The sequence below is a fragment of the Gilbertella persicaria genome, assembly GCF_025201335.1.
Source record: "Gilbertella persicaria strain CBS 190.32 chromosome Unknown B0P05scaffold_21, whole genome shotgun sequence".
NCBI lineage: Eukaryota > Fungi > Mucoromycota > Mucoromycetes > Mucorales > Choanephoraceae > Gilbertella > Gilbertella persicaria.
The window spans coordinates 84,593-110,493 of record NW_026251982.1 but is presented as its reverse complement, the minus strand read 5'-3'; the positions used below and the strand labels follow the sequence as shown (position 1 = coordinate 110,493).

The following is a 25,901-nucleotide window of genomic DNA, read 5'->3' as shown; positions in this document are numbered from 1 at the left end:
TTTTAAACAATATAAAATTACCTTGAAAAAGAACATGGAAAAAGAGACAAGGGATAGACTTTTTAATAAGATGCTTAAATTCGGAATTGAATGGATTAGTAATTGTTGTCCTGATTGCATTGAGAGGTGCACAAACAAGTGGTTTTTTGCATTACTTTCGTATCAGATAGTATATATGATGAAGTTGCTTGCTATGGGCCAAATGGTACCGAGAGATTCACAATTATGTCCAAATTGGAAGAAAATGCTTTCTGATATGTATGGCAACTGTAGATGAATAAAGAAAACGTTTGGATGTCAGAGGTGATAAGCAATACATTGGTTAATGTATTAGACAAATAGTCTAAATAATTGCTCTTTGCTTTAATTGTATGTTTGAACAAAATACTGAATGCACTTTTTAATGAACCATTATTTGATTCGAATTTTACATCATATTTGTCGTACAGCGTAGTTGGTGGAATTGGCTTGCAAATGGCCTTTTCATTATACATGACAAGTATTATGCGGTTTTCAGTTCTAAGAGGTTTGCATTCGAGATCGTTTTGCTCTTCTTTGAGACGTGCTATAGCTTGAAATACAACATCATGTCAATCCGAGATTTTTACAATGTAACTCATTAATTTCTTAACGATACGTATTTTTGACTATACATTGTCACCACCATACTATGATAGAAGTCAAGCATAGCAAGCGAGGTAGAGCAGCACGTACTATATTAAACACGTCTTTATTTCGCATATTTTAATATTTGGTATTATATTACTTATTTCACTTGACGAGCAACTGAAGTGTCTATCAAAGAATCTGCTATCTCTACGTTTTGACCAATAGTAGCACGGTCTGCTTGTTTTAAGTTTTCGGGTCTAAAAGAATCTCTTCTTCTCCTTGTCATAAGCCAGATAATCTTATTGACAAAAGGCTTTAGTGTTTTGATGATTTCTTCACCATCATCCATTTCCCAGCCTCCTTCAATATGAACAAAAGGTTCAATATGTCGAATAATATGTACTTTGCCTTCTTCTTCTGAGCAATAGATGATTTTACGAGGATCAATCAATTCTTTAAATACATTAGAAGCATTGGCCAACAAGGCTCCAATATTCGCTTTCTCTTCTTCTGAATTTACATGAACAATGACATAAATATCGTACAGATAGGAGAGTCGAGCGAGTAACTGAATGCTTTTTTCTCGAAAAGCATAAATGGGTGTATCTACATCAGGGGAGGGATTCCAAAGGACAGTCTTTAGGGACATATTAGCCACGTCAAAATAAAGGGGGTTTCTTACATTTTTTAATGAAATGGTCATTCGTTTCTTATTCTTCCGAACTGTTGACTTGAGACTGTTCAAGATCTTTTGACTCCATCCGTCTTCAGCAAGGTCATCAGTCTATATTGTGTTGCGATGAGCGAAATGCAAAGTCATCATCTTGAATTTACCTCATCACTGACATTTGCTGTGTCACCTCCTGTTAAGTGGCGACGTGAAGGATGTTTCTTGAACCAATATAGAGCAAGGCCTACAAGTGCTGTAGCTATTGAGGAAATACCAACAAGTCTTAATAGCCATGATGGTAAAACTCTTTGTTTTCTAGTGGCTACCATAATTTATGCACTACACTAGGGAAAAAGGAGAAATAGAAAAGAAAAAAGAAAAAAGAAAAAAGATGTGTATATAGATGTACGCAAGTGTGTGTGTGTGTGTGTGTGTATTTGTGTGGGGTATTAAAGTTACATGCTTAGTTTTCTATTTTCACATGCCAAATAAACAGGAAGTTTATTTAACCGTAAACGGACACACTTCGCTTGACCTTTTAAGCCAAGAAAAGAAATGGCATAATAATTAGTATGAATCAAAGTGAATGTTCTAAAGCTATGTTAGTCTAAATGTATCTTTAGAATTGACTCCTTCATGAATGCAGTCGATCCAATGGCTTGGTATGAAAAAGAGTCACATTACCTAACAAATGGTTTGCATAATGATGACTCTTATGTGTTGTTTTGTATACATTGACAGCGCATGCCAAGATCATGTTACAAACAACATACCTTCCATAGCAAATTCACATGACACGCTGTTATGGCTTATGTTCACTTTTCTTCTAAATCAATTGCAATCTAGTTTCTATGGTGAACAGTGTCCTGTACAGAAAAAAAGATGTACAAGGCTACTATATGAGTGTATTGGCTCTGTATCTATAGAATCCCCTATCCATGGTAACCAGCATGAGATTAAGCGTGCATCCATGAGCATTGCGACAAATCAAGGAACACATTTCCTTTTAAAGAAGTATGACTGCTTTTATTTCGCAGAAATTAAACATCTTTTTTTTTTCAAGAAAAAAAATTTGTAGATCTTTTTCTTGATTACCATGGAAGAAAGAACACAAAAGCCTCACATCAAGAAGAAGGCCGGCAAGAAAGTTGAGCGTAAAAAGGAAAACAAGTTTTCAAACGCAAAGAAGTCCAGTAATCCTAAAGCTTTCACTTTCCAGAGTTCTGGTAAAGCCGAGAAAACTGTCAGACGTAATCAAGATATTGGAGAAAAGAAGCTTCACGTTCCTCTTGTTGATCGTACACCTCTTGAGTCACCTCCTGTTGTTATTGCTGTTGTTGGACCTCCAGGCGTAAGTTTAAAGATTATAGCTATATATACTGAATGTCTTTTTTATTTATAAAAATAGACGGGCAAATCAACATTGATTCGTTCTTTAGTGAAGCGATACACAAAACACAACTTGAATGACATCAAGGGCCCTATTACTGTTGTCAGTGGTAAAAAGAGACGTTTGACTTTTATGGAATGCAACAATGATATGAACTCAATGATTGATGTGGCCAAAGTGGCTGACCTTGTTCTGTTGATGATTGATGCTAGTTTTGGCTTTGAAATGGTAAGTAAAATAACAACGAGTGAAGCAATCCAATGAACACTGTGTACGCATAGGAAACCTTTGAATTTTTGAATATTTTACAATCCCATGGTTTCCCTAAAGTAATGGGTGTTTTGACACATTTAGACAAATTCCGTAACAACAAGACACTCAAGACAACAAAGAAGAGATTGAAGAATCGTTTTTGGACTGAAATTTATCAAGGTGCTAAACTCTTTTACTTGTCAGGCATCATCAATGGCAGATATCCCAATATGGAAATCCAAAACTTGTCTCGTTTTATCTCAGTCATGAAATTCAGACCTCTTATTTGGCGTAATAACCATCCTTATGTAGTTGCTGATCGTATTGAAGACTTGACAGATCCTGAGCTACTTCATCGTAAACCTCATTGTGACCGCACAGTTACTCTGTATGGTTATTTGCGTGGTACGAATCTCAAATCAAATATGCGTGTGCACATTCCAGGTGCAGGCGATCACTTTTTGGCTGATGTGTCTGTCTTGCCTGATCCTTGTCCTTTACCTGATAAGGAACGTAAGCGTTTAGATGAAAAGCACAAGTTGATCTATGCTCCCATGTCTGATGTGGGTGGTGTTATGTATGATAAAGATGCTGTCTACATTAATGTACCTGGTCATTTCACAAAGAAATCAGCTTATGCTCCTTCTGAGCCTAAAGAAAATGGTGAAGATGAAGAAGAAGAGGAAGAGGAACAAGTGATTCCTCATGGTACAGGTGAAAAGTTAGTGATGAACCTTCAAGATGCTCAGGACACATTAGCTTCTCAGTTGGAAGAATCTGAATTGCGTATCTTTTCTGGCTCTGCACCTGTCAAGGCTGCTGATGTAAAAGAAACTTTGGAACAAGACGAAAGTGGCAGAACTCGTAGACGTGCTGTTTTCGGTACTGAAGATGAAGATATGGAAGAAGATGAGGATGAGGATGATGATGACGAAGATATGATGGATGTAGGAGAAGATGATGACGAAGATATGGACGAAGATGCGCCTCGTCGCGGTAAAGCATTGTCCAAGTTCGATACTAGAAATATTCCCAAGAAGGGAGAAAAAGACGATAAGGAAGACCAAGAAAATGAGCCTTCTTTTGAATTTGCTGACAGTGACAGTGATTTGGGTCAAGGCGATGAGGATGAAGATATGGTTATGGTAGACGGTCGCAGAAAGACAGCTGATGATGACGACCAAGATCTTGCTGGTGAACTTCGCTGGAAGGCCAATCTTCAAGAAAAAGCAAGCGAAATGTTCAGCAACCATAGACGCACTAATTTGATGTCTCTTATTTACAACAATCTTGATTTGAGTCCTGAAGATATTTTGAACGGCAATTACGACAACGATACTGAAGAAAAGGAGGATGCTGAAGATGCTGAAGAAGAAGAATTCTTCCAATTGAAGCGTGAAAACACTACTGCTTCTGCTGAAGTGATGGACAGTAGTCGTGATCCCATTGATTATGAAGAATTAGAAGAATGGGACGATGAAGAAACTTTAGATTCAATCAGAAATCGCTTCATTACAGGTGATATTGATGCTGCCAATGGCCAAAGTGCTTTCCCACCTGAAGAAGATGAAGTAGAAGGTGATTTTGAGGACCTTGAAGCAGATTCCGAACAAGAAGGTGAGGGTGAAGAAGGCAAGTCCAAGAAGAAAGACAAAGAAGGCATGATTCGTGACCCTATGATGGTAGAGCGTGAAAGGATTGCCAAGCGTAAAGAAGAACTTCGCAAGAAATTTACTGAAGAGTTTGGAGATGATGATGAAGGGCCCAAAATGGACTTTTACGAACAAAAGAAGGCCGAAATTCAACAACAACTTGAAGTAAACCGTCTTGAGTTTGAAAACGATGATCCTCAAACAAGAGCCATGGTAGAAGGTTATCGTCCAGGCAGTTATGTACGTCTTTTGATAAAGAACATGCCTTGTGAGTTTGTTGAAAATTTTGATCCTACTTATCCTATTCTTGTCGGTGGTCTTTTGCCCACGGAAGATCAATTTGGCTGGGTCCAAGTCAGAATCAAACGTCATCGTTGGCATCCAAAGATTCTCAAGACAAACGATCCTCTTATCTTCTCAATTGGTTGGAGACGTTTCCAGAGTATTCCTATTTATTCCCTTAATGATGGTACACGTAATCGCATGCTTAAATATACACCTGAACATATGCATTGTTTGGCTACTTTCTATGGTCCCGTGCATACCCCTAATACAGGTTTCTGTGCTGTACAGAATGTATCCGACAGCAGAAATGTAAGTAACACAGAGATTATGCGTTTTATTCATATGATATATATATATAGTCTACTTTCCGTATCAGCGCCACAGGTGCTGTTGTAGATATTAGTCAATCGGCTGAAATTGTCAAGAAACTCAAGTTGACAGGTTATCCCACCAAAGTTTATAGAAATACCGCTTTTATCAGAGACATGTTTACTTCATCTCTGGAAGTTGCTAAATTTGAAGGTGCCAATATTCGTACAGTCTCTGGTATTCGTGGTCAAGTCAAGAAAGCTTTACCCAAGCCTGAAGGTCATTTCCGTGCAACCTTCGAAGATAAGATATTAATGAGTGGTATGTTATTTCCGGATAAAATTTATTTTTTAGTCTAATAATCAAATAGATATCGTTTTTTTGAGAGCATGGTATCCTGTGAAACCTCGTAAATTCTATAACCCTGTCACATCCTTATTATTGTCTTCCAAACAGAGCTGGCAAGGTATGCGTACTACAGGTCAAATCAGAAAAGAATTGAATATGCATGCACCTCAAAAGGTGGATTCCATCTATAAGGTACAAATTTTTTTATAGATAATATTCTTGCTAATCCCTTTTTTTCTTAGCCAATCGAAAGAAAAGAGCGCCGCTTCAATGCCCTGAAGGTACCCAAGTCACTTCAAGCTGAGTTACCATTTGCCAATAAGCCCAAGAACGCCACAAAGAGTAAGAAGCAATCCTACTTGAATAAGCGTGCTGTGGTGCTTGAGCCTGAAGAAAAGAAGATTGTGACACTCATGCAACAACTAAATACACTCCGCAACGAAAAGGATCGCAAGCGTAAGTTCAAGGATTCTGAACGCCGTGAAGCCAATGAAAAGAAGAAGGCTAAAATCGCTGAAAAGACCGAAGTTAAAACTAAGGAACGTCGTAAAGACTATTTCCGTAAAGAACAACAAAAAGCCTCTAGAACTGCTAGTTCAGCACATTAAAAATTGCATATCTATCATGAATAAAACTATTATTTGTAAATTTTTTTTTTGGTTAAATCTCAGTGAGATGAAGCATGGGAAGTTGCGGATAGCAATGACCAATCAGGACGAATCCGAACTTTCTTACATGGAGAATAAAGTCATAGATTGTAAGAGTCATCGTCGGACCATCTATAAATCTTTCTATCAAAATAAGGAAATCAAAGTCTCATCTATTTTAGTATTTATAGAGCCAAATGGTTTGAAACTCTTGTTCTTGTTGGTTTCTCTCACTTTAAATCACTATGTCTATGTTGCAAAAGGGTCGTATTTCTGTCGTTCTTGGTTCTCAATGGGGTGATGAAGGAAAAGGCAAGTTGTCTGATATCCTTTGTGGTGAAGCAGAAATCTGTGCCCGTTGTGCTGTAAGTGAAATCACATTTATTATGCACTTTGCGCTAATCTCCTTTCTTAGGGTGGTAATAATGCTGGTCATACTATCGTTGTCAATGATATCAAGTACGATTTCCATATGTTGCCCTCTGGTTCGTATTGCATATAATTATAAAGTTATATGTATTTACATAGTGTATATAGGTTTGATTAACCCTAACTGTATCGCTTTGGTTGGTAATGGTGTCGTTGTCCACTTGCCTTCTTTCTTTGAAGAAAAGGCCAAGCTTGAAGCTAAAGGTAAATAGACGCAAAAAAAAGGGAGAAACTTGAAGTATTCATTTGTTTTTTTTAGGTCTCAACTGTGAAGGTCGTCTTCTTCTCTCCGACCGTGCCCATCTCGTTTTTGATCTCCACCAAAAGATTGATGGCCTCAAGGAAGTTGAATTAGGCCGTGGTAGCATTGGTACTACCGGTAAGGGTATTGGTCCTACCTACTCTTCCAAGGCTTCTCGTTCTGGTATCCGTGTCCACCACCTCTTTGAATTTGAAGAATTCTCTGCGCGATTCAGAAACATGGTTGAAAACAAGCGCAAACGTTACGGTAACTTTGAATACGACGTTGAAGCTGAACTCGCACGTTACAAGGAACTTGCTGAACGTGTTAAACCTTACGTTATTGACACTATTCCTTATCTTCACGAACAAATCAAGGCTGGTAAGCGTATCCTTGTTGAAGGTGCCAATGCCTTGATGCTTGATATTGACTTTGGTACATATCCCTATGTTACTTCCTCAAGTACTGCTATTGGTGGTGTCTGTACTGGTCTTGGTATTCCTCCCAACATGATCTCTAGTGTTGTTGGTGTTGTGAAAGCATACTGTACCCGTGTCGGTGGTGGTCCCTTCCCCACTGAACAATTAAACGAAATTGGTGAACATCTTCAAACTGTTGGTTTTGAAATCGGTGTTACTACTGGTCGTAAGCGTCGTTGTGGTTGGTTAGATCTTGTTGTCCTTCGCTATTCTACCATGATCAACGGTTACACTAGCTATAACTTGACCAAGCTTGATATTCTTGATCAATTACCTACAATCAAGGTTGCTGTTGCATACCATTTGGATGGCAAGAAATTGACATCTTTCCCTGCTGACCTTGATCTTCTTTCCAGAGTTGAAGTCGAATACGTTGAACTTCCTGGTTGGATGACAGATATTTCCAAGTGTACCAAGTTTGAAGAACTTCCTGAAAATGCAAAGAAATACATTGCCTTTATCGAAAAAGAAACCGGCGTCCCTGTTGAATGGATCGGTGTTGGTCCCGGCAGAGAAGCCATGATTCACAAGCCTGTTTCCAACTAATCATATTTATCAACAACATCATTTGCACATAGATATCTTTTTCATTCCTTTTATTTATTTTATATTGTCTTTGTCACACTGTAAAAGAGAATAAACGTACATATATTTATAACCACAAAAAAAAAGAAAATAGATGTTGCAAGTTGAAGGGTAGTCCTCATTTAGACGTAATTGTTGTATCAAGGGTGCTTTGGGTGCTATATCAAATGCTTTGGGTGCTATATCAAATGCTTTGTCTTTAGGATTACATTGCTAAAGAAGAAACATTGTTTACCCGTTATTTTCGAAAAAAAGCAATTCAGGATAAATGTCATCCCATTCTTTATGGTGCCTTTGGTTTCACAGAAATGTTCATACTTTCCCTGAGCCAACTTGACTACGCATTCAAAACGATTTTCTCACTAATTTGAGAGCAAGAACTCGTGTATACAAACAATTTGATAGCTATCTTTTAATCGGATGAAAGAAAAGTAAGTTTATCGCAGCTATTTCTCAATGCGTTACTACTAAATCATACTTGCCGATGCTGATAAAAACTCGTTGTTCATTTTATCAAGTTTAGAAAAATAAACAATCAAGATATATTTCATTGTTTTTCTACCTCTCAATATTCTCCCTATCTACAAGATAAGCCAAGCTTTGGCTATTGACGCATTTTAAATGGTTTTGTAAATATCACAATATTCTGTGCTTAACCTGTGTTTGATAGGGCAACGTGTAACCTACATTAATTGCATTCAGAACAAATTTCGGTTAGAAAATATAAACACATCTTCTCTCTTCTTATTCTTCTTTCTTGTAACTTTCATGGACAAAGCAGCAGAATATCTCAAGTCGATTAGACTTCCTTCCCGCTTTGAGCAGGAACATATTTTTCCTGCTGTTAGTATTGCGGCTGTATTGCTCTATTCATCTTATCAACTTCTGCATCAAAATAAAAAGTCTGTTACAGATGGATTAATCAAGGAAATTCCTACGCCCGGTTCCCATTATCCTTATGTTGGCCATTTGTTATCCTTGGGTGAATTGCCTGGCGCTCAAGTTTCTAAATGGCATAAGGAACTAGGTCCTATCATTCAACTTCGAATGGGACAACAAAGATGGATTATGGTGGACGATCCTCATTTAGCACACAAAATATTTGTCGGTCGCGGTGCTGATGCTTCACATCGTCCTCATATTACTTATGCTATGGACTATTATGGCTTAGGAGGTCATGGTATCGTCTTCTCACAGCCAGGCATGTCGTTCAAAAAAAATAGAGCCGCAGGTAAAAAATAGATAATATGGCACCTGCATTTTACTCAATTTATGTTATAGCCTTATCTGTATTGGCTCCTAAACAAATGGACAACTTTCTAGATAACATCAAGAAAGAATCAGCAGATTTTGTGCATCGATTGATAGAAGCAACCGAGAAAGAAGGCAATATCAACCCTCTCAAGTTTTTGGAACTAAATACCATGAACGTAATCTTTCAAGCATGTTTTGGCCGCCGTTTTGATTCAGTAGATGATCCAGAATTTAGCAAATTGGCTCATATGGTGGAGACATCCATGAAGTATGCAGGTCTTGAAGAAGATTTGCCTAGCTTCTTGCCCATCTTGTCACTCTTCAACTACTTTTCTAACAAGACTAGCAAATGGAAGAACTTCATCAATAATGAACGTAATCCTATCTACATCAAGTTAATTGAAGAGGCACTTAAGAAAGAGGAACCCAATGTAGTGAAATCATTGGATGAAAATGGCTTCCCAATGAGTATGGAAGAAAAGATTGTGTTTATGTGTAAGTATAATGTGTTTTGCCTTAAAAGACTCATTGATGTTTATAGCGGATTTGATTGCTGCTGGTACTGATACAATCTCTGTGACATTGTCATGGAACTTTGTGTTGATGTGTCATCATCCCGAGACTCAGAAGCGTGTTGTTGAAGAAATTGATGCATTTATTCAAAAGCATGAACGCACACCCTCTTTTGCTGATCGACTCGAATTGCCCTTCTGTGTTTCTGTTATCAAGGAATGTATGAGATATAGACCCACTTCTGCATTTGGTTTGCCTCATGCTGCTGCTGAAGATAGTAGGTAACAATATCATAGACACTATACTAAATGGATCTATTAGTTGAAGTAGATGGTTATTTCATCCCCAAGGGTTCTACCATTATTTCCAATATGGGCAGTATGCATAGCAACCCTGATCGTTACGACGACCCTGATGTATTCAAGCCTGATCGATTCATGAATAACCTCAAGACAATGCAATCATCTGCTAATGGACGTATTGAAGAGCGCGATCAATATAATTTTGGCTGGGGAAGGTAAGCAAGAAAAAAAGATTGTTTCATACTTACTATTGTTATTGTAAAAGACGTATTTGCCCAGGCATCTATCTGGTAAGTATTGATTGTATTTATAATCAGTCCAATAATGGATTAATAATGTTCTCTCTAGGCTGAAGTAGAAATTTTCGCTGCATTTATTCAATTGTTTGCTAGATGCTACATTGAGCCAAGTGATCAAGGTTTACCTGATCTTGAAGGTGCCACAAATGCTGGTCTTACATTGTTGCCTCTCCCTTACAAACTTAAATTTGTGAAGCGTGCTAATGCACTTGTAAAATAAACAAAACAAAATAAAAATGGCAGCTTATTTTAACCGAACCAAAACTTTGATTAATTTATGAAGATGAGTAATACTAATATCATTTGCTGACACATGCATTTTCCCAGTCCCAATTCAATCTCCTCGACAGATATCAATGTTCTTTTTTAACCCTTTCTTTTCTTCTCTTTTCTTTACTCTCTAATTTATACGTCATGGTCGAAACACAAGCCTTTAAATACGAATTCGATTCCGTGGAAGATGCCTTAAAAGACTTTGGTAAGTTGTAGTTTTTCTTTGTGAAGTAATAAGATATTGATACTATAAAAGCTGCCAACAAGTTTGTCATTGTAATGGATAATGAAGACCGTGAAAATGAAGGTGATTTAATTATTGCAGCTGAAAATATTACAACACAACAAATGGCATTTTTGATTCGTTATTCCAGGTAAAGAAAGAAAAATGAAAGAAAAAAAAGCGTGAGTATATTCATATGAAAATAGTGGTTACGTTTGTGCACCTACAACAAGTGAACGTCTTGATGAATTACAACTTCCTTTGATGGTAGAAAGAAACACAGAACTAATGAGAACAGCATACACTGTTTCTTGTGACTATGCCCATGGAACAACTACAGGTATTAGTGCTCATGACAGAGCGCTGACATGTCGCAAGTTGGCAGATCCTTCCAGTAAGCCAGAAGATTTCATGCGTCCCGGTCATATCTTGCCTCTTCGTGCTGTCCCTGGAGGTACATTTAAACGCTTTGGACATACAGAAGCTGCCGTAGATCTTTGTCAATTAGCCGGTGTTCAACCTGTTGCTTGTATTGGTGAGTTGATCAAAGAGGATGATGAAAATGGTGACATGGCTAGAAGAGATGATTGCTTTGCTTTTGCTAAGAAACACGGCATCAAAATGATTACCATCAAGGATATCATTGCTTACAAAAGATTACATTATGAAAACTAAACAGACAAAGAGAAAAAAAAAATGATAGAACATGTAAATAAACAGAGGCTTTATTGATGAGCAACAAAAGTCAAAAAGTCATCTAGTAATTCATGATCTTCGCGTGGTTCTCTAATGAAAACAGCAGGTTTCTTGAAGGGTGCTTCAATTTCAATATGCTGTCCATCTGCGGTATAGGTTTGATTTGTCCAAATATGTCGCCAGGTAATACCTTCCTCTTTGGGGAGATAAGCTTTGACATGGGATAGGCCAGGGCTAAGCGTGGGTACAATCAAAAGACTCTTGCCTAACAGATATTGACTATATTTGATGTGGCGAACGATAGGATCATGGGGATAATAGAGCACAAGATGTCTCATGAGTGGCCAGCCTTTAGTATGTGCTTCTTGAATCAAGCTTCTTCTATAAGGACTCAATGATTTGTATAACTTGGCTGTATAAGCATAATGAGCTAGAGATTCTATCAAAATGCAAATGAGTGCTCATCTTTTTATCTTGACAATGTTACCTTCGTCATCATAAAACTGGGCATTAGCATCAGGAATGATACCTTCATGTGTTCTAAAGACAGCAGTAAAAGCAGATAATTCCATCCATCTAAATAGCAATTCTTTGGATCGAACCAACTCTAGCAAAGGAGCAGCCAGAATGGTTGTGTACCCGCCAATATCACTGTGTGTAATCGAAAAACCTGAGAAACCACCTGAGAGCATACCGGTAACTGCACTCTTGATACCATCATGTTCGTCCCAAGCAACATTCTGATCGCCAGCCCACATCAAGTTAATGTAGCCAGGTGTACGAGTGAAACCAGCACGATAGAACAGAACAGCTTCTGAAATCAACCCAAGTTCATGCAACAGCTCAGAATGCAACTTTGCCCATTCTTCAGGGTATCGGTTATGATAGACTTCTGGGGATACACCTGATGCCAATTCAATCACATCACTGTGATAAGGCAAGTACTCTCCAAAATCCGTCATCATGCCTGAAATACCTGCATCCCAAATTTGTTTCTTGACGATCGCCTTGAACCAGCTTATAGTTTCAGGATTACTCAAGTCTAAAATACCTGCTTCAAAATTAGGTCCACTGCTGACAATATAAGCTTGATTTGTCTTGGCTTTCTTGACCAAATAGCCTTTCTCTTGGGCTTCCAAGAAATAATTGTTACGATAAGAGGGCTTTGCATGTACATTGGCCAAAAAGGTGTTGACATAAGCCAAAGTGCGAATGTTTTGTGGTTTTAGTTCCTTGTTTACAAAGCTAGACCAGTCAGGATAGAGAACATCATCACTTTCCCAATTCCACCAAAGACGCTTAAACTCGGCACCTTGAGGTGTTCTTTGAATTCTCTTACCACACCAGTCTTGTAACCAAACAGCAGCAATAGGTGTATTGTGTCTTTGAAGATCTTCTATTGTCTTGCGAACTTTTTCTTGTCCACCTTGCATGCCCACCACAGCACCTTCAGAAATCCAATCGGGTAAAGCTTCCATACGACCTGAATATAGTGTGTATTCCGAAACCAAATCAAGTAAATCATCACCGTCGATCAAACGGCCTTCAAGTACAGCTGTGTTTACACGAACAGTAACACGATCATCGTCACGCAAATCAAAACTAGAGTATTCTGAATTCTTTAGAAAGAAAGATCGGTTGTCTGTAGAAATGAATTGGGGTACAGGGCAATAGGTTGTGAAGCTGTCACCGCCAGCAAATTCACCAAAAACACCCTCGGGATTATTCAAGATAGAAGTTACCTATGGCCCATCAGTACATTTACAAATAGGCAGAATTTTCTACTTACTGGCTCTTCTCCTCGACCAATACCTTGCTCTCTGACAAAGATAGGTACTTTTTGTCCCTTGAGCGTAGAGTAAGAGAACTGTTCACCAAAGCCATAAAAGTCTTCTCCAGCATTACTTGCAAAGCTAAGCAAAATACGATCACCGTCATTAATAGAGACATGGAGCTCGAGTTGCTTTTCATTCCATGCACTAAACTGAGCTTGATACTCGATTTGATGAGATTGGTCAGCAAAATTCAAATAGCCCGAAAAGACTAGTGTTTGTTTATCAAAAGAGACTTCTTGAATTGTCTGAGAGAGCGTTGTATTGGTAGGGCCATCTTCTATCTCAGTAATTCTGAATACACCACCATCACCATTTTTAAACGTATCTTGTCCCAAAGAGGATTGAATAAAAGGCTTGTTTTTCATTGCTACACGTAAACAAATAAATAATCAAACATTGCAAACATTGGGATCATGTACTTTGCCAAACAACGCGATCATGTCGTCCCTGAATCAACAGATAATTTTCTAATGCATTCACTGTGATAGAAAAAGATCCAATACGGTATGTGTTGGATTCAACTGCAATGAATAACAAAGTATCTTTAGTCATAATACGATAGAGAAAAATAATAATAAAGAAAGCTTCTGTATGTACATATAACATTGAATCACGAAATCAATGGTTTTTATTCTATCATTTGAGAAAAGCACGCCATCAAAAATCAATATGGCGCATTACTTGAAAAACAATTCGTGCTCTTTAGACTCTAGATATCTTTTTCTCTGCAACGAAGTCTGTGCCACAGCTACATCTGTCTTGATATCTCTAATTAAAGCGTCTAATGGACTCTTAGTACCTTTTTCTTGATTTAATCTCGGTTTAATTACCTAAAGAAGGATAGTTTTGTTCAGGTCGAATAAATCCCAAGACCAACACACGAATAGGTGCATCATAAAAGTCCTCAGGAAATTCATGAATAACATGCACTTCCTAAATACACATGAGTAACATGCTACAAACACATTTTATGTTATTTACTGCAGAGCGTTTTTCATTCTTAAAATAAGGGTTCCAACCTAAACTCATAACCATGGGATATACTTGGCTTTTGAGTTCTCCAATTTGTGTCCAGCCATAGTAAACACCTGTCTCAAGTCCAGATACAAGGGCATCAATAGCCTCGTCAGACAAGTTGGCTACACGTCTTAATAACTACTGGTTTAAAAAAAAAGAGGTATTTTACCTGTTGGAATACCGAGTTGTTTTGAACCTCTGCCATAGCCTTTAACGACAGTGCCCTGTAAGGCAAAAGGAAAAGGTGGTTTTGGTATTTCAGATCCAACAAGAAGTGGACGGTCAGGGTTGATGTCGGTGAACGTTGTCATGAAGAGAATATTACTTGAAAAAAAAGAAAAAGGAAATTGACTTGAATAAGCATTTATTCACAAGGGTCTTGCTTTCTGCTTTTATTTTTTGTAACGATATCACAATAAAAGAAATTGGAAATCCATGTCAATATAAGAGTGTTCAATGTAGAATATCAAGTCCATTGAACGTCTTGACAATGCTGCATGATAGTCTATCACGTGACTAAAGAAACGCGTCTTAAAATGCGCAGACCCGAAAAAAAATTCTCGCGTTTTGTTCCTGCATTCAAACACCTTATGTCGAATCTCGAAAACAAAAGCAATGTGAACCTAATCGAGCATTCAGAAAGCAACAAAACTCTTATTGGTAAACTTGTTTTATACTTCATATAGTGTACTCAAAATTACATATATAGATACAGACACATACCTAAACGACCTGGACGAAGAAACATTAGCCTTATTGACAAGCGACTCACTTTGGCCAGAAGCAATTGAAGAAATCAATTCAAATAATGCTGAAAACAATACAAGCGAGTCAATTGATGTTAATTTGCCTGATGATATACCAGCACAATCTGATGCTCGCCCTTTAGCAACCAATGCGAATGTCGAGACAACATCAAATGAACCTAAATCAAATGAACTCGAATTGAACGAAATTGAATCAAATGAACTCGATGCAAATAAGCCTAAATCGAATGCTTTAGTAGTAAAGATATCGAAAAAGAAACCTGTTCCACCATCTCGTATTTCTCTAAGACAAAGAAATGCCATTCAACTTCATCCATTTACTCTAGAATACGAGCAGTACCGAGAACTAATCAGCAAAACTGTTAAAAAATACAAAAGAGCCTTTACAGCAAAAAATTTAAGTGAAGTTGATACCGAACTGCATGATCTCTTAACTGCTGGGCAAGAACAGCAACAAGAAACGTTTGAATCTCAATATATCCCAATAACTCAGCAGAGCGAAAGTTCAGTCGGACTACTAGATCAAAACTATGCCCTAACTCAAGACGAGACTATGTTAGATTCAGAACATTTTGAAAAATATCACTTGGACAAACTGATCTTGCCATCATTAAACACACAAGAGAAAAGGAAGCCAATTACATTTACTAAAAAGAAGAAGTATTCAGCAAGGACACCATCTCGATTTTCTCAACCGTTAAACAAAGATATTTTTGCATTTGATTATCAACCTAAAGCTATTTTTAATATTAGTTCATCTGATAAGGATATGGATGATCGCCATGACAACGCAAATGGTGACTATGATAAAATAGATGACGATGACGACGAAGAAGAACATATTCACTTTGCTCATCGACCTAAAAGAAGACGTATTATTTTGGACAGTGAAGAAGAAGACGACAACGACGAAGGCAATGAAGATAATGAAGACGAAGGAGAGAACGAAGAAGAAGAGGAGGAGGAGGAAGAAGAAGAAGAAAAAGATATATTCGCTATGCCCAAGAGACTAAAACCACATCCGAGACAGCTAGAAAGGAAGGTTACAAATGACAATGAGGCTATCCCTGTTGTTCAAGATGAATATGAATTTAGACAGCCCAAGAGAAAACGCTTTGCCATTCGAGATGTACTCAAAAAAAAACATGCATTAAATGGACTATTGCCTGCATCATTTCTCAAGACATTTGAAAAGGATATTCAAGAAGAAGATAGACTACGAGCAGGAGCAAAACATCGCTCAAAACCCACCAATTCTGCTAAACCCAAGCCTGTTGAATCAAAATCTAAAAGCACACAAGACATTTTTGCGGCATTTCTTGAGTCAGAAAGTGAAGGTCATGATTCAGAAGATGATACCCCAACTGAGTATTCTATACCAAATGTATTTTCTGATAACGAAGAATTTGATGGTATAGAACAAGTAGATAAAAGTAATACTGAACAAGAAAAAGACTCTAGTGATGACAACGTATCAACAAAGCTACCAAAAGCTTCTCGCTCACCTTCCTTTCAATCAAAACCCCGTTTTCAAACTTATCTTGAAGATCACTATACTATATCAGAAAACAAAATGCCTATCTTACTCAGTAAGAAGCCAATAGAAGAGTCTGTTGAAGACAATCGGGTTCATTCAGGCAGTAGACGCACTACATCCAAGAAACCCAAACGAAAAGTACCCAAGTCATCTCTTGCTATCAAGAAGCCATTAAATGAAGAAGTCGATACCACTCATTTGATTCGCCTTCAAGTCAATCCCGCTCCACATCGTCGTAGAAAGCGTCCCAAGCGAACCAAAGATGATATTTATGTTCACGCTCCTCTTTTCTCTCGTTTATGGTTTGATAGATCAGGCCAAGCCCCTGATAACAATGGAAGTGTTTTCCTCAAGTCAGACAAGCCTAAAAGAAGAGCATTTGATGATATTTATGTTGGCACAAAACAATCATCTCTTTATGCTTGTGAACCTTTGGATTCAAGTATACCTTTGAAAGAACCTGTAGACGAAAAAAGCAATTTATTTGATATGCAGTTCAATTTGCATGTCATTCATTCGTTAGAGAGTGTTACCAAGCGTACAAGACATCTATTCGACCATGATCTAAGACGTATAAAGGGCTTAACGAACACTGTCTATTTACACCATCAACTCTTGACTCCATTGTTGTCTGCTACACCTGATTTAGCATCAGCTTATGAACACTTGAAGGAATCCTTTTCTAATCCAATTCTATTTGATGTGAATGTTCTTTGGCAAGACATTGACTCTGATGTGATAGATTTCTTGTTTTTCAAGGCTTCTCGCGATATCACTACTGGTTGCATTCAAGATGATAAGCATGATACTTTTTATGTGTTTGTATCTATCTGCTTGACACAATGGGTACCTCAACAAGATTATACAGAAAGATTGAAATCAACCGAGATATTTATGACACAAACACGTAGCTTAATGTGGACCCTATCCAGCTTGATTCATGGACAGCCCAAATCTACTATACCTTGGCAAACCATCATTAAGGCAGGATTGTTCTGTCTAGACTGGACATGTAGACTTCATCACTTGGGCGTACAGCAGCAAGAGTGGTCTGTCGTTCATTGCACTCAATTGTTGATAGATGCGCTTGTTTATGCTGGACATGATAACCAGTATGCAATCGAAGCCTGGGTCTGTCTGATTCAAATCATGTCTGTTTCTTCTCGAGGTGTTGGCTATTGCTTTTATGAAAAGATCTTCCTTGATCAGTTAAGATCAAGTATTAAGCGCCTTGAAAATGCTCCTGGTGAATACGAGCATAGAAAGACGAGTCGTAAATGGGCAGAAACCCTCAATTATATACTTGACAAGTACATGATGATGTAAAATAAAGCTGTGACACGAAGCGGAGATCAACCTTCATATACTGTTTGAGACTGTATCATGTTGCCCCTCTTTTTTTTTTCTGTTATCAATAATGTCAGGAAACAACCAACGTCTTAATATCTTTCCTACGCGAATGTATGATTGTTCTATACCTATCTATTCATGCTAAAATAAATCACTTAGGGCGCTCACTAACATGAAGCTCAAATTAAAAGGAGCTCAAACAGGTCATTCACTTTTGAAGCGTAAATCAGAAGCCTTGACAAAGCGTTTCAGAGGTATTACAGTCAAGATTGACGAGGTAAATCTAGCTGTTTATATCTAGAATAGATATAGACTCATGTTCTGTATTAGCTTAAACGCAAGATGGGCCAAGTTATGCAACTTGCTTCTTTTTCCCTCGCTGAAGTACAATACATTACAGGTGATATCAGGTTTGTGTATACAATGCGTATTCATGCGTATTCATGCGTATTCATATTATATCTAGTTACCAAATTCAAGAAGCATCCAAGAATGCTCAACTACGCGTTAGAGCCAAGCAAGAAAATGTCTCTGGTGTCATGCTTCCTGCTTTTGAAATGTATAATGAAGGAGGCAATGGTAAAAGCATGATTGTATTTGACGCGTTCTAATTCAACTAGCTTTTGAATTCACTGGTCTTGGTCGTGGTGGTCAACAAATCCAAAGAGCCAAAGAAGTTTATACCAAAGCTGTTGAGACTCTAGTAGAACTTGCTAGTTTGCAGGTATAGATTGAATTTTGTAATTGTGTCAATTAAGTTATGATAGACTGCTTTTGTTATTTTGGACGAAGTTATCAAGGCAACAAATCGCCGTGTGAATGCTATTGAGCATGTCATCATTCCTCGTTATGAAAACACAATTAAATACATCATTTCTGAATTGGATGAACAAGACAGAGAAGAATTCTTTAGGTAAAGAAATAGATAAAAAAAGACAGAGGGAAGGGGATCTGTGTTGATTGATTTTATAGATTGAAGAAAGTTCAAGGTAAGAAGAAGGACCGTGCTGCTGCTGAAGAAGCCGTTCGAATTCAAGAAGCTGCTCAGGCCGAACTTGAAGGACGTGAAGGTAAGCTAAATACATGAGAGTACCAATCTAATTTAATAAATAGGCCCAACACTTCATGCTGGAGAGGAGACAGGTCAAATTGATATATTGGAGCACGAAGATGAAGACGTTATCTTTTAGGTTATCTTATATACGAAATAGTTACCCGAATAAAGCATGCTTGTTTGAATCAAAAGACAAAAAGAGAGAGAATCTTAACGATGGGAGTCTTTGATTTTATACTTGAACAAAAAAAAAATGAGTAAGTTTCTTTGAAGAGACATTTTCAAGTACATAATAAAAAATATGCTTAGACATATCACAGAGGATCTATTTTAATATTCGAATAAACGACCATAGCCTAAGCTTTAGTAATCATTTATAGTAAAGAAAAAAACGATGTTCGTCACTACAAAAACAAAACGATGAGCTATCAAGCCGCATTTTGAACTGATATTGGGCTTTTCTGCTGCAATCAAAAACAAAGTTTGAAGATCTCAACAAGATATAATTTACAATGCAAAAATAACAACAGTTCTCTACTAATTATAGTTTTGTAAATTCAACACCTTAAGCTCATTCTACAACAGTGAAAGGTTGTGATTTTGTGAAAATCAAGTTCAATTTCGACTCTGCAAAAATCTTCAAGAGAATATAAATGCAAAATGTATCTCATTCAAACAAAGATTCAAGAGCTTGAAAAATAGACATGACTCCATTCATTGTACCACTACGTCGCCCTAATTGAAAGAACAAATCAGAATATACAAAAAAAAAAAGAAGGCTTGATTTTACCCAATCGGTTACCTGACCGTTAAAGCCAAGTGTAACCGTTGACATCTTTACCAGGTAATGTGCTCTCCTTTTTATTTTTTTTTAGGCTGCTACTATTTTTAATCAACATATCTAAATTTACATTCTCTTTAAAAAAAAACAAATCATTTAATGACTATTTGGAATAAATATTATATACGAGAAGGAAAGTACAAGAGTGAGGGAGGGAAGAGGAAGATTTTACAAATAATAATCATAAAAATGATGATTTTTTTTTGGTTGATATGTATAATTATTAAAGAAGATGTGTTGTATACAGAGAAAAGACTCAAAAATATTCAGTCTTACTAGGTGGCTCAGGAAAGTCCTCTAAATTTCGAAGTTTTTCATGCATATTGGTTCTGCGCAAACGGGTTGCATAAGCACTGATGGCTGAGGCAAAGTAAAACTAAAAAAAGAAATCAGCATGTTTTAGGAAACAAAATGTGGCTGGTTTCTTTGACATACCTGTATGAAGCATATTATCATTGAAACGACTGAGAAAATGATCATAAAGTTTCTGTAGCCAACTGCACAACTGTCTAATGTCTCATCTGCATAAGCTTCGGCACAAGCAGTGATGATAGTTGATCGATTGAGGCCTAGAATGATGATGCTTGCAATGCTTACAATGAATTGTAAAGTAGCTACCGTCCAATAAGCTAATTTGAAGACTGCAATCATTTTTCTATGTTGCTATTTTAAAAAAAAAAAAAAAAAAAACTGAGCCCATTTTCTTTCTTTTCTATTTGGATGGCTTACAGTAATACTGCCAACGACACCAAAAAGAGAAGCAAGAGCGAAAATAATTGAAACAGCAATGGTTGTATAGTGAACAGCTGTGAAAGTGACAGAATTGACATTGTAACCATCGTATACGCTAACTAGAAAACAAGAAGAGGAATTAGTTTTTTTTTTTGAAAAAAGTCAAATATCAGCCATACCTCCTGTGGATCTTGACATAAAGAGTCCAACTGTAGAGGCAATGTAGACAGCCTATTGAAAAAAACAAATTAGTTATGATGTACGTCAAGAGTCAATCGCATTTACAGATGAAATCAAAGCAATGATCAAAATACCAGCTCTATATGAACAATGAGTAAGGTTGTTGACTTATTTTTTTTTTTGTTTATACCTAAGAGGAACACAACAGCAGCATTTATAATGGCCCATGGTTAGTTTGTTAGAAATAAAAAAAAAAGTAAAAAAGAAATTGATGGCTCAAACGAAAAAAATGTATTCGGTTTTAAATGCTTTTTTGACGAAGCCTCATAGTGATCTATAAACGGCTATAGAATTAAGCCCAGATGTGTGATACAAAAGAGGTTCACTCTGTCATCTAAACAGGCTTACCTGGATTTTTTCTTAGAAAAATCTTTGGCTGCTGCTGTTTTTAAAGAGGAACTTTGGAGTACAAAATGAAAATATGTGCTGAATTGAAAGGAAATAACAGAATTGAATATAGTCATCAAAAAGATAAAAATACTATAATAAAAAGGTATCGCAAATCAGGTACATTTGTTGACACAGGTATATTTTTATTAGCCACTGTATAGTTTCAACTCAGTGTAACAACTCGCAATTTTAAAGTTTCTGGATTTACTTGCTTTTGGCTTGTAAACATTCCCTTATGTCAAGTACAGAAACAGACCAGTGATAAACATTCACAATTTTAAAGAAAGACTCTTACTCGCATTGACTTTTGTTTTCTTTGTTAGCAAAAAAGTATTCGTTAAATCAACCTACGTCTAATATACAACAAACAAGTAAAAAAGGGTTTATTGCTTAACACTATATGCCCATTAAAAAGCATGCTATTTTCGGGTTTGTTTTAAAATATCGCAAGTGAAAAAAAAATAAGGATGCCGAGAAGACACACACGTATATAGTCTTGGGCGATCACACACCTCTTACTATTTAAATCTCCTTTTGACTGTCTACCAATCTAACCGCGTTCTTCACGTTGCACACTTATGTTTTTATTCATTTTGAAACGTGATTACTTCCTATGTTTATTTTTAACTCTCTCTATTTTTTCTTTTTTCTCTCTTTTTTTGTTATTATTTTCAAGAAACAATGGTTTCGTTGAAACAATTCGCCTTTAGCCCAGCTTTTGGATTATTGGCTGCGACGTTCAATAGTTGGGCACAAGTGTATGCACAAGAGGATGATTCAGGTATAAACTAGTCCCTGCTTCTTTAAAGCTATTTATTGACAGCTCAATCTTTTGTTTCTTAGGTGATGGCTCGGATGATGGGACTGGAGAAGATGGCTCAGATGATGGAAGCATTGAAACAACCACTTCATATGATGATAGCCAATCTACTACTACTACAGGTACATTCTATTGTTTTATCCAATTAAAAAAAAATTATTTATAATATAATATAGATACACCCACAATAGCAACAACAACGGACACTACTACTATTACCACTACAATTCCACCGACAACCAACGCGATAGCGACTACAACAGACGCCCTCCCTATTACTACTACTACCACTACCTTACCCACAACCGACCCAGTTGTGACAACAGATCCAATTACGACTACAACAGATCCAGTTGATACATTTTCTAGTTCAATGATGGTGCCATCTTCTATTGTGAGTACAACACCTACTGAGGCAGCCATTAGTTCAGGCTCTTCTACCAATAAGGGTGCTATTGCTGGTGGTGTTGTTGGTGGCGTTGTTGGTGTTGCATTGATCGGTGCCCTTGCATTTTTATTTTTGCGCAAAAGAAAAGCTAAATCGGCTGCAGATCGTGAAGTCTTTAGGCCCGAAGACGATGAAGACGATGTGAATCAACCTATGCAACCCAGTTACAATACTTCCATGTCAAGTCCAACGTCTGTCCCTCCTCCTCCTCCTCAACATACTTACCTTGTTGATGATTATCAACGACCTACCTATTAACAAGTTTTGTATGCCCTTGTGTATTTCTATTAAAAATAAAAATTATTCTTATTAATAACAAAGGAGATCTGTTTCATTCAAGATGGCTCCTATTGCCCATGATCAATAGTCTTTATCTAGAAAGACTCAACATTTTCTTTTGTAGTATAGCTAATGAAAATCTACAGCAAAAGTTAAGATTATATCGAAATAAACATTGTTTTTTCTCGATCAAGTATATATCTGCATGTCTTTGTAAATAAAAAAAAAAAAAAAAAAAAGATAAATAGGAGACAGGCTTAAACATGCACATTGAATTCAAATGGGTTATTGTTTGTGCATAAATATTCATTGTTACACTTGTAGTGATACACAAGAAAACAATAGGTTTGTGTTTTTGATCTTGGAAAGAGAATCAGGAGTCTCTATTTATTTAATGTATACATTTACAGTTACCTTTTGTGATAAGACAAAGTTTAAGAAAAAAAAAAGCTTACATATATCAAGGAAAACAGACAAATAAAACAAGAAAGTAATTTCTTCTCCCACATTGGACTCCCTTTTCCAATAAACTTTATTATAATCGTATCGTATGCTGTAGAAACAAGTCTCCTTTACCTATGTTTTATACTATATATAAAAAAAGAACGTTTTTTCTTTCATTTTCATTTTTTTCTCTTTTACTTTGAATTTAGTATATATCTTGAAGTTGGCCTATAGATTTTATATCAGTGAATATTTTTTGGTTGTAAATATATAAAAAGGCACAGAATTCTTTTTTTTTGGTCCTGTTTCCCGAGAATATTGCCTGATATAATGTCTACTGATCACCAACAAAAAGAAGAGATAAATTCTTCACAAATTTCTATCAAGAGTAACCAACTGTACATGGAAGATAGTTATATTCAATACGACCTCCAAGTGGCAAATGTCATTGCTGAGGCTGACTATCAAGATTATTGGGAACAAGACAAAGAACAGACTAATGATGATGTGCAAGATGACTCTGATTCTTTGCTTAACCTTGTCATGGGTGTTCAAAACTATTTGGCTGAACAAAAGACAATCCGAACAGAAGAGTATAACTCACCACTTTATGATCTGCAATACAAAATGTACATCTACATGCGTCAAAAAGCATTTGAGCTTGGTTCTCGACCCTAGTTGCTTTCAAATTACTTTTCCCTCCGTTTTTTTTTTTCTTAAATCCCTTTCTCATGTAGTCTACTTTCCTCCTTAACGTAAAAATAAAGATGTTCTTTATAACATTCTATAAATACACATACTTTCTATATATACAGTTAAACAGATGAAGAATAAGGTACAAATTCATGTTGCACAGAACCATAGTGATGATAATTAACATGGATAGGTCTCTTGGTGATAAAAGTAGATGAAATATCACTTGTATCATCTTCTACTAAATCGTCAGAGTCTTCAATCGGCTGTCGACATTCTTCAATGAGTCTTCTTCTTTCATCTCGAATAGGATGTTTAGATACATCTTTTGGGTAAAGAACATAATGTTGAATCAAGAAGAACGTATCATAAAATACAACAATACAGCCAAGTCCACTAAGATATATTTAAAACATATTGTTATCTACTCCTACTTACAGTTTCACATTGTCCTAGAGTGTTATATTTAGATTATTATATCATTTTATATCCTCTTTTTTTTTACCCCTTCAATACCAGACCAATCTCCATCAATGTAGGCGTCCAAAAGTAATTGAAAAATGGAAAGAATACCACCTGATAAGTCCTAATACAAAATCAATGGTTTTGTACTGATGTATGGTTGAATTTTACCCATCGAATATACTCAATACTCCAACCTTGAGTTGATTGTCGTCTATAGTTGAGCCATACCTTATATCCCTTCATTAGTAAAATATTAGTAGCCTTTTTGCTTACCTGAGGAAGATATTTAATAAAACTGACGGCTAACATGACAGAACTAAGAAAATACATGAAATCAATGGAAGTTGCGCCACCATATTGTGTTGTAGCCAACAAAAGAACTGCAGCTATCATATTCAACCAAACAAATGATGCAGCAAAAGAAGAAATATGTTGGCTCCTGTGTTTCTGTACCATATGGTTAACAAGGTCAATCAACAGAGTATGGCCCTACCTTATAAATACATGCTTGTAACAGAATAAAAAAAGACAATAAAAACCCATGTACAGAAAAGACAACATCGTTTAGACGCACTAAACTATTCTCACTATGTGGGTGTCTCTTGTGATCTTAAATAGGTGTATCAATACAAGAAAATAAATGATGTTCACCTTACATTCATGTTTGATTTGATCATTAAAATAAAACGACAAATTATAAATCTAGTTGCATTGTTCAACATCAACCTTTTTTCTTGGTACGTATTTACCGAATAGCAAAAGAATCCAAGTACATTATAAGACACAAAGTCAATTGATAATCCTCTTACACTTTCAAATATTAAGCACTCATTGTTATTATTTCAAGGAAATTTACCTCTTTCTTTTCCAGTTTAAATAAGCTTGTGGATAAAAACTTATTGACCATACAATGACATAAGACTATAGACTACGTCAATAGACATGCTTGTTTCTATACTATTTACCCAACCAACTACTTCTGAGAGAAGATCCCAAAAAGTAGATTCTGTCAGTTCATCTCGAATATTCATAAGTGAAATAAAAAATGAAAATATTTTTTTTGTTCTTCTGAACTCAGCAATAAAAGCTTTTTAATGCACCAAGATGATGCTTGAAGACACTCTGTTTTCTGTTGATGATTTGTTATAATGCTTACTTTAAAATAATATGAATAAAAAAAAACCAGTGCTTGGTATTGCCGCCCTTGGCATCAATGACAGCCTGACATCTGTCTTTCATGCTGTCAACCAAACAGACTAACAAATCATCACTGATTTTGTTCCTCCAACAGTACTTCCTTTAATTCAGTGGTATTTTTTATACTACGTTTTCTACTCTTGACTTTTTGCTCAAGAACCCGCCACAGGTGCTCAATGGGATTTAAATCTGGACTTTGTGCAGGCCAGTATTCAAACCCCTTGATCATATGTAGGGTCTTCCAACTACAAGCTACAGCACCAATATGGCATGTCGCCCCATCCTCTTGAAATAGAAAGCGCGAGCCATCCTGAAAATGCATGTCTATGAGCCAAG

The 25,901-nt window shown here is 36.6% G+C and overlaps 13 protein-coding genes across 13 annotated transcripts; 8 read left to right on the top strand and 5 right to left on the bottom strand.

The window, feature by feature from the left end:
• Nucleotides 1-766: 766 nt before the first annotated feature.
• Nucleotides 767-1,608, bottom strand: B0P05DRAFT_587388 (uncharacterized protein; the record flags this gene model as incomplete). The annotated part of the gene is made up of 3 exons (XM_051582586.1): nt 767-1,246; nt 1,292-1,393; nt 1,444-1,608. 3 exons carry the CDS (start codon nt 1,606-1,608, stop codon nt 767-769), a joined length of 747 nt encoding a protein of 248 aa, XP_051434570.1.
• Nucleotides 1,609-2,361: 753 nt separating this feature from the next.
• Nucleotides 2,362-6,150, top strand: B0P05DRAFT_542686 (uncharacterized protein). Its single transcript, XM_051578341.1, has 6 exons — nt 2,362-2,630; nt 2,688-2,897; nt 2,951-5,167; nt 5,218-5,488; nt 5,538-5,707; nt 5,758-6,150. Exons 1-6 carry the CDS (start codon nt 2,376-2,378, stop codon nt 6,121-6,123), a joined length of 3,489 nt encoding a protein of 1,162 aa, XP_051434569.1. The 5' UTR covers nt 2,362-2,375; the 3' UTR covers nt 6,124-6,150.
• Nucleotides 6,151-6,350: 200 nt separating this feature from the next.
• Nucleotides 6,351-8,092, top strand: B0P05DRAFT_542683 (Adenylosuccinate synthetase). The gene is made up of 4 exons (XM_051578340.1): nt 6,351-6,527; nt 6,578-6,647; nt 6,700-6,795; nt 6,851-8,092. The coding sequence occupies exons 1-4, from the start codon at nt 6,408-6,410 to the stop codon at nt 7,855-7,857; spliced, it is 1,293 nt and encodes a 430-aa protein (XP_051434568.1). The 5' UTR covers nt 6,351-6,407; the 3' UTR covers nt 7,858-8,092.
• A 572-nt stretch (nt 8,093-8,664) lies between these two features.
• On the top strand, nt 8,665-10,484 carry B0P05DRAFT_587385 (cytochrome P450; the record flags this gene model as incomplete). Its single annotated transcript, XM_051582585.1, has 6 exons — nt 8,665-9,127; nt 9,178-9,645; nt 9,692-9,940; nt 9,985-10,180; nt 10,231-10,255; nt 10,314-10,484. 6 exons carry the CDS (start codon nt 8,665-8,667, stop codon nt 10,482-10,484), a joined length of 1,572 nt encoding a protein of 523 aa, XP_051434567.1.
• A 194-nt stretch (nt 10,485-10,678) lies between these two features.
• On the top strand, nt 10,679-11,435 carry B0P05DRAFT_470557 (3,4-dihydroxy-2-butanone 4-phosphate synthase; the record flags this gene model as incomplete). The annotated part of the gene is made up of 3 exons (XM_051574566.1): nt 10,679-10,742; nt 10,794-10,911; nt 10,967-11,435. 3 exons carry the CDS (start codon nt 10,679-10,681, stop codon nt 11,433-11,435), a joined length of 651 nt encoding a protein of 216 aa, XP_051434566.1.
• A 50-nt stretch (nt 11,436-11,485) lies between these two features.
• Nucleotides 11,486-13,843, bottom strand: B0P05DRAFT_470842 (glycosyl hydrolases family 31-domain-containing protein; the record flags this gene model as incomplete). Its single annotated transcript, XM_051574580.1, has 4 exons — nt 11,486-11,895; nt 11,944-13,198; nt 13,246-13,658; nt 13,711-13,843. 4 exons carry the CDS (start codon nt 13,841-13,843, stop codon nt 11,486-11,488), a joined length of 2,211 nt encoding a protein of 736 aa, XP_051434565.1.
• Nucleotides 13,844-13,968: 125 nt separating this feature from the next.
• On the bottom strand, nt 13,969-14,619 carry B0P05DRAFT_579444 (uncharacterized protein; the record flags this gene model as incomplete). The annotated part of the gene is made up of 4 exons (XM_051581928.1): nt 13,969-14,072; nt 14,122-14,224; nt 14,273-14,430; nt 14,478-14,619. The coding sequence occupies 4 exons, from the start codon at nt 14,617-14,619 to the stop codon at nt 13,969-13,971; spliced, it is 507 nt and encodes a 168-aa protein (XP_051434564.1).
• Nucleotides 14,620-14,712: 93 nt separating this feature from the next.
• B0P05DRAFT_111298 (uncharacterized protein) lies at nt 14,713-17,995 on the top strand. The gene is made up of 3 exons (XM_051572964.1): nt 14,713-14,968; nt 15,018-16,487; nt 16,530-17,995. The coding sequence occupies exons 1-3, from the start codon at nt 14,806-14,808 to the stop codon at nt 17,936-17,938; spliced, it is 3,042 nt and encodes a 1,013-aa protein (XP_051434563.1). The 5' UTR covers nt 14,713-14,805; the 3' UTR covers nt 17,939-17,995.
• Nucleotides 17,996-18,029: 34 nt separating this feature from the next.
• Nucleotides 18,030-18,879, top strand: B0P05DRAFT_470681 (D subunit of V-type ATPase; the record flags this gene model as incomplete). Its single annotated transcript, XM_051574573.1, has 6 exons — nt 18,030-18,073; nt 18,122-18,239; nt 18,293-18,372; nt 18,429-18,541; nt 18,583-18,686; nt 18,730-18,879. The coding sequence occupies 6 exons, from the start codon at nt 18,030-18,032 to the stop codon at nt 18,877-18,879; spliced, it is 609 nt and encodes a 202-aa protein (XP_051434562.1).
• Nucleotides 18,880-19,795: 916 nt separating this feature from the next.
• Nucleotides 19,796-21,025, bottom strand: B0P05DRAFT_542646 (uncharacterized protein). Its single transcript, XM_051578339.1, has 6 exons — nt 20,960-21,025; nt 20,875-20,908; nt 20,769-20,820; nt 20,587-20,708; nt 20,293-20,520; nt 19,796-20,233 (listed from the first exon to the last, which is right to left on the bottom strand). Exons 1-6 carry the CDS (start codon nt 20,995-20,997, stop codon nt 20,114-20,116), a joined length of 594 nt encoding a protein of 197 aa, XP_051434561.1. The 5' UTR covers nt 20,998-21,025; the 3' UTR covers nt 19,796-20,113.
• A 793-nt stretch (nt 21,026-21,818) lies between these two features.
• B0P05DRAFT_542643 (uncharacterized protein) lies at nt 21,819-22,807 on the top strand. Its single transcript, XM_051578338.1, has 3 exons — nt 21,819-22,000; nt 22,063-22,161; nt 22,216-22,807. Exons 1-3 carry the CDS (start codon nt 21,901-21,903, stop codon nt 22,743-22,745), a joined length of 729 nt encoding a protein of 242 aa, XP_051434560.1. The 5' UTR covers nt 21,819-21,900; the 3' UTR covers nt 22,746-22,807.
• A 466-nt stretch (nt 22,808-23,273) lies between these two features.
• Nucleotides 23,274-23,984, top strand: B0P05DRAFT_542642 (uncharacterized protein). Its single transcript, XM_051578337.1, has one exon. It carries the CDS (start codon nt 23,541-23,543, stop codon nt 23,886-23,888), a length of 348 nt encoding a protein of 115 aa, XP_051434559.1. The 5' UTR covers nt 23,274-23,540; the 3' UTR covers nt 23,889-23,984.
• B0P05DRAFT_542636 (PQ loop repeat-domain-containing protein) lies at nt 23,985-25,466 on the bottom strand. Its single transcript, XM_051578336.1, has 9 exons — nt 25,334-25,466; nt 25,225-25,289; nt 25,118-25,178; nt 25,025-25,070; nt 24,862-24,977; nt 24,642-24,815; nt 24,537-24,596; nt 24,409-24,489; nt 23,985-24,355 (listed from the first exon to the last, which is right to left on the bottom strand). Exons 1-9 carry the CDS (start codon nt 25,397-25,399, stop codon nt 24,338-24,340), a joined length of 687 nt encoding a protein of 228 aa, XP_051434558.1. The 5' UTR covers nt 25,400-25,466; the 3' UTR covers nt 23,985-24,337.
• Between the last annotated feature and the right edge of the window lie 435 nt (nt 25,467-25,901).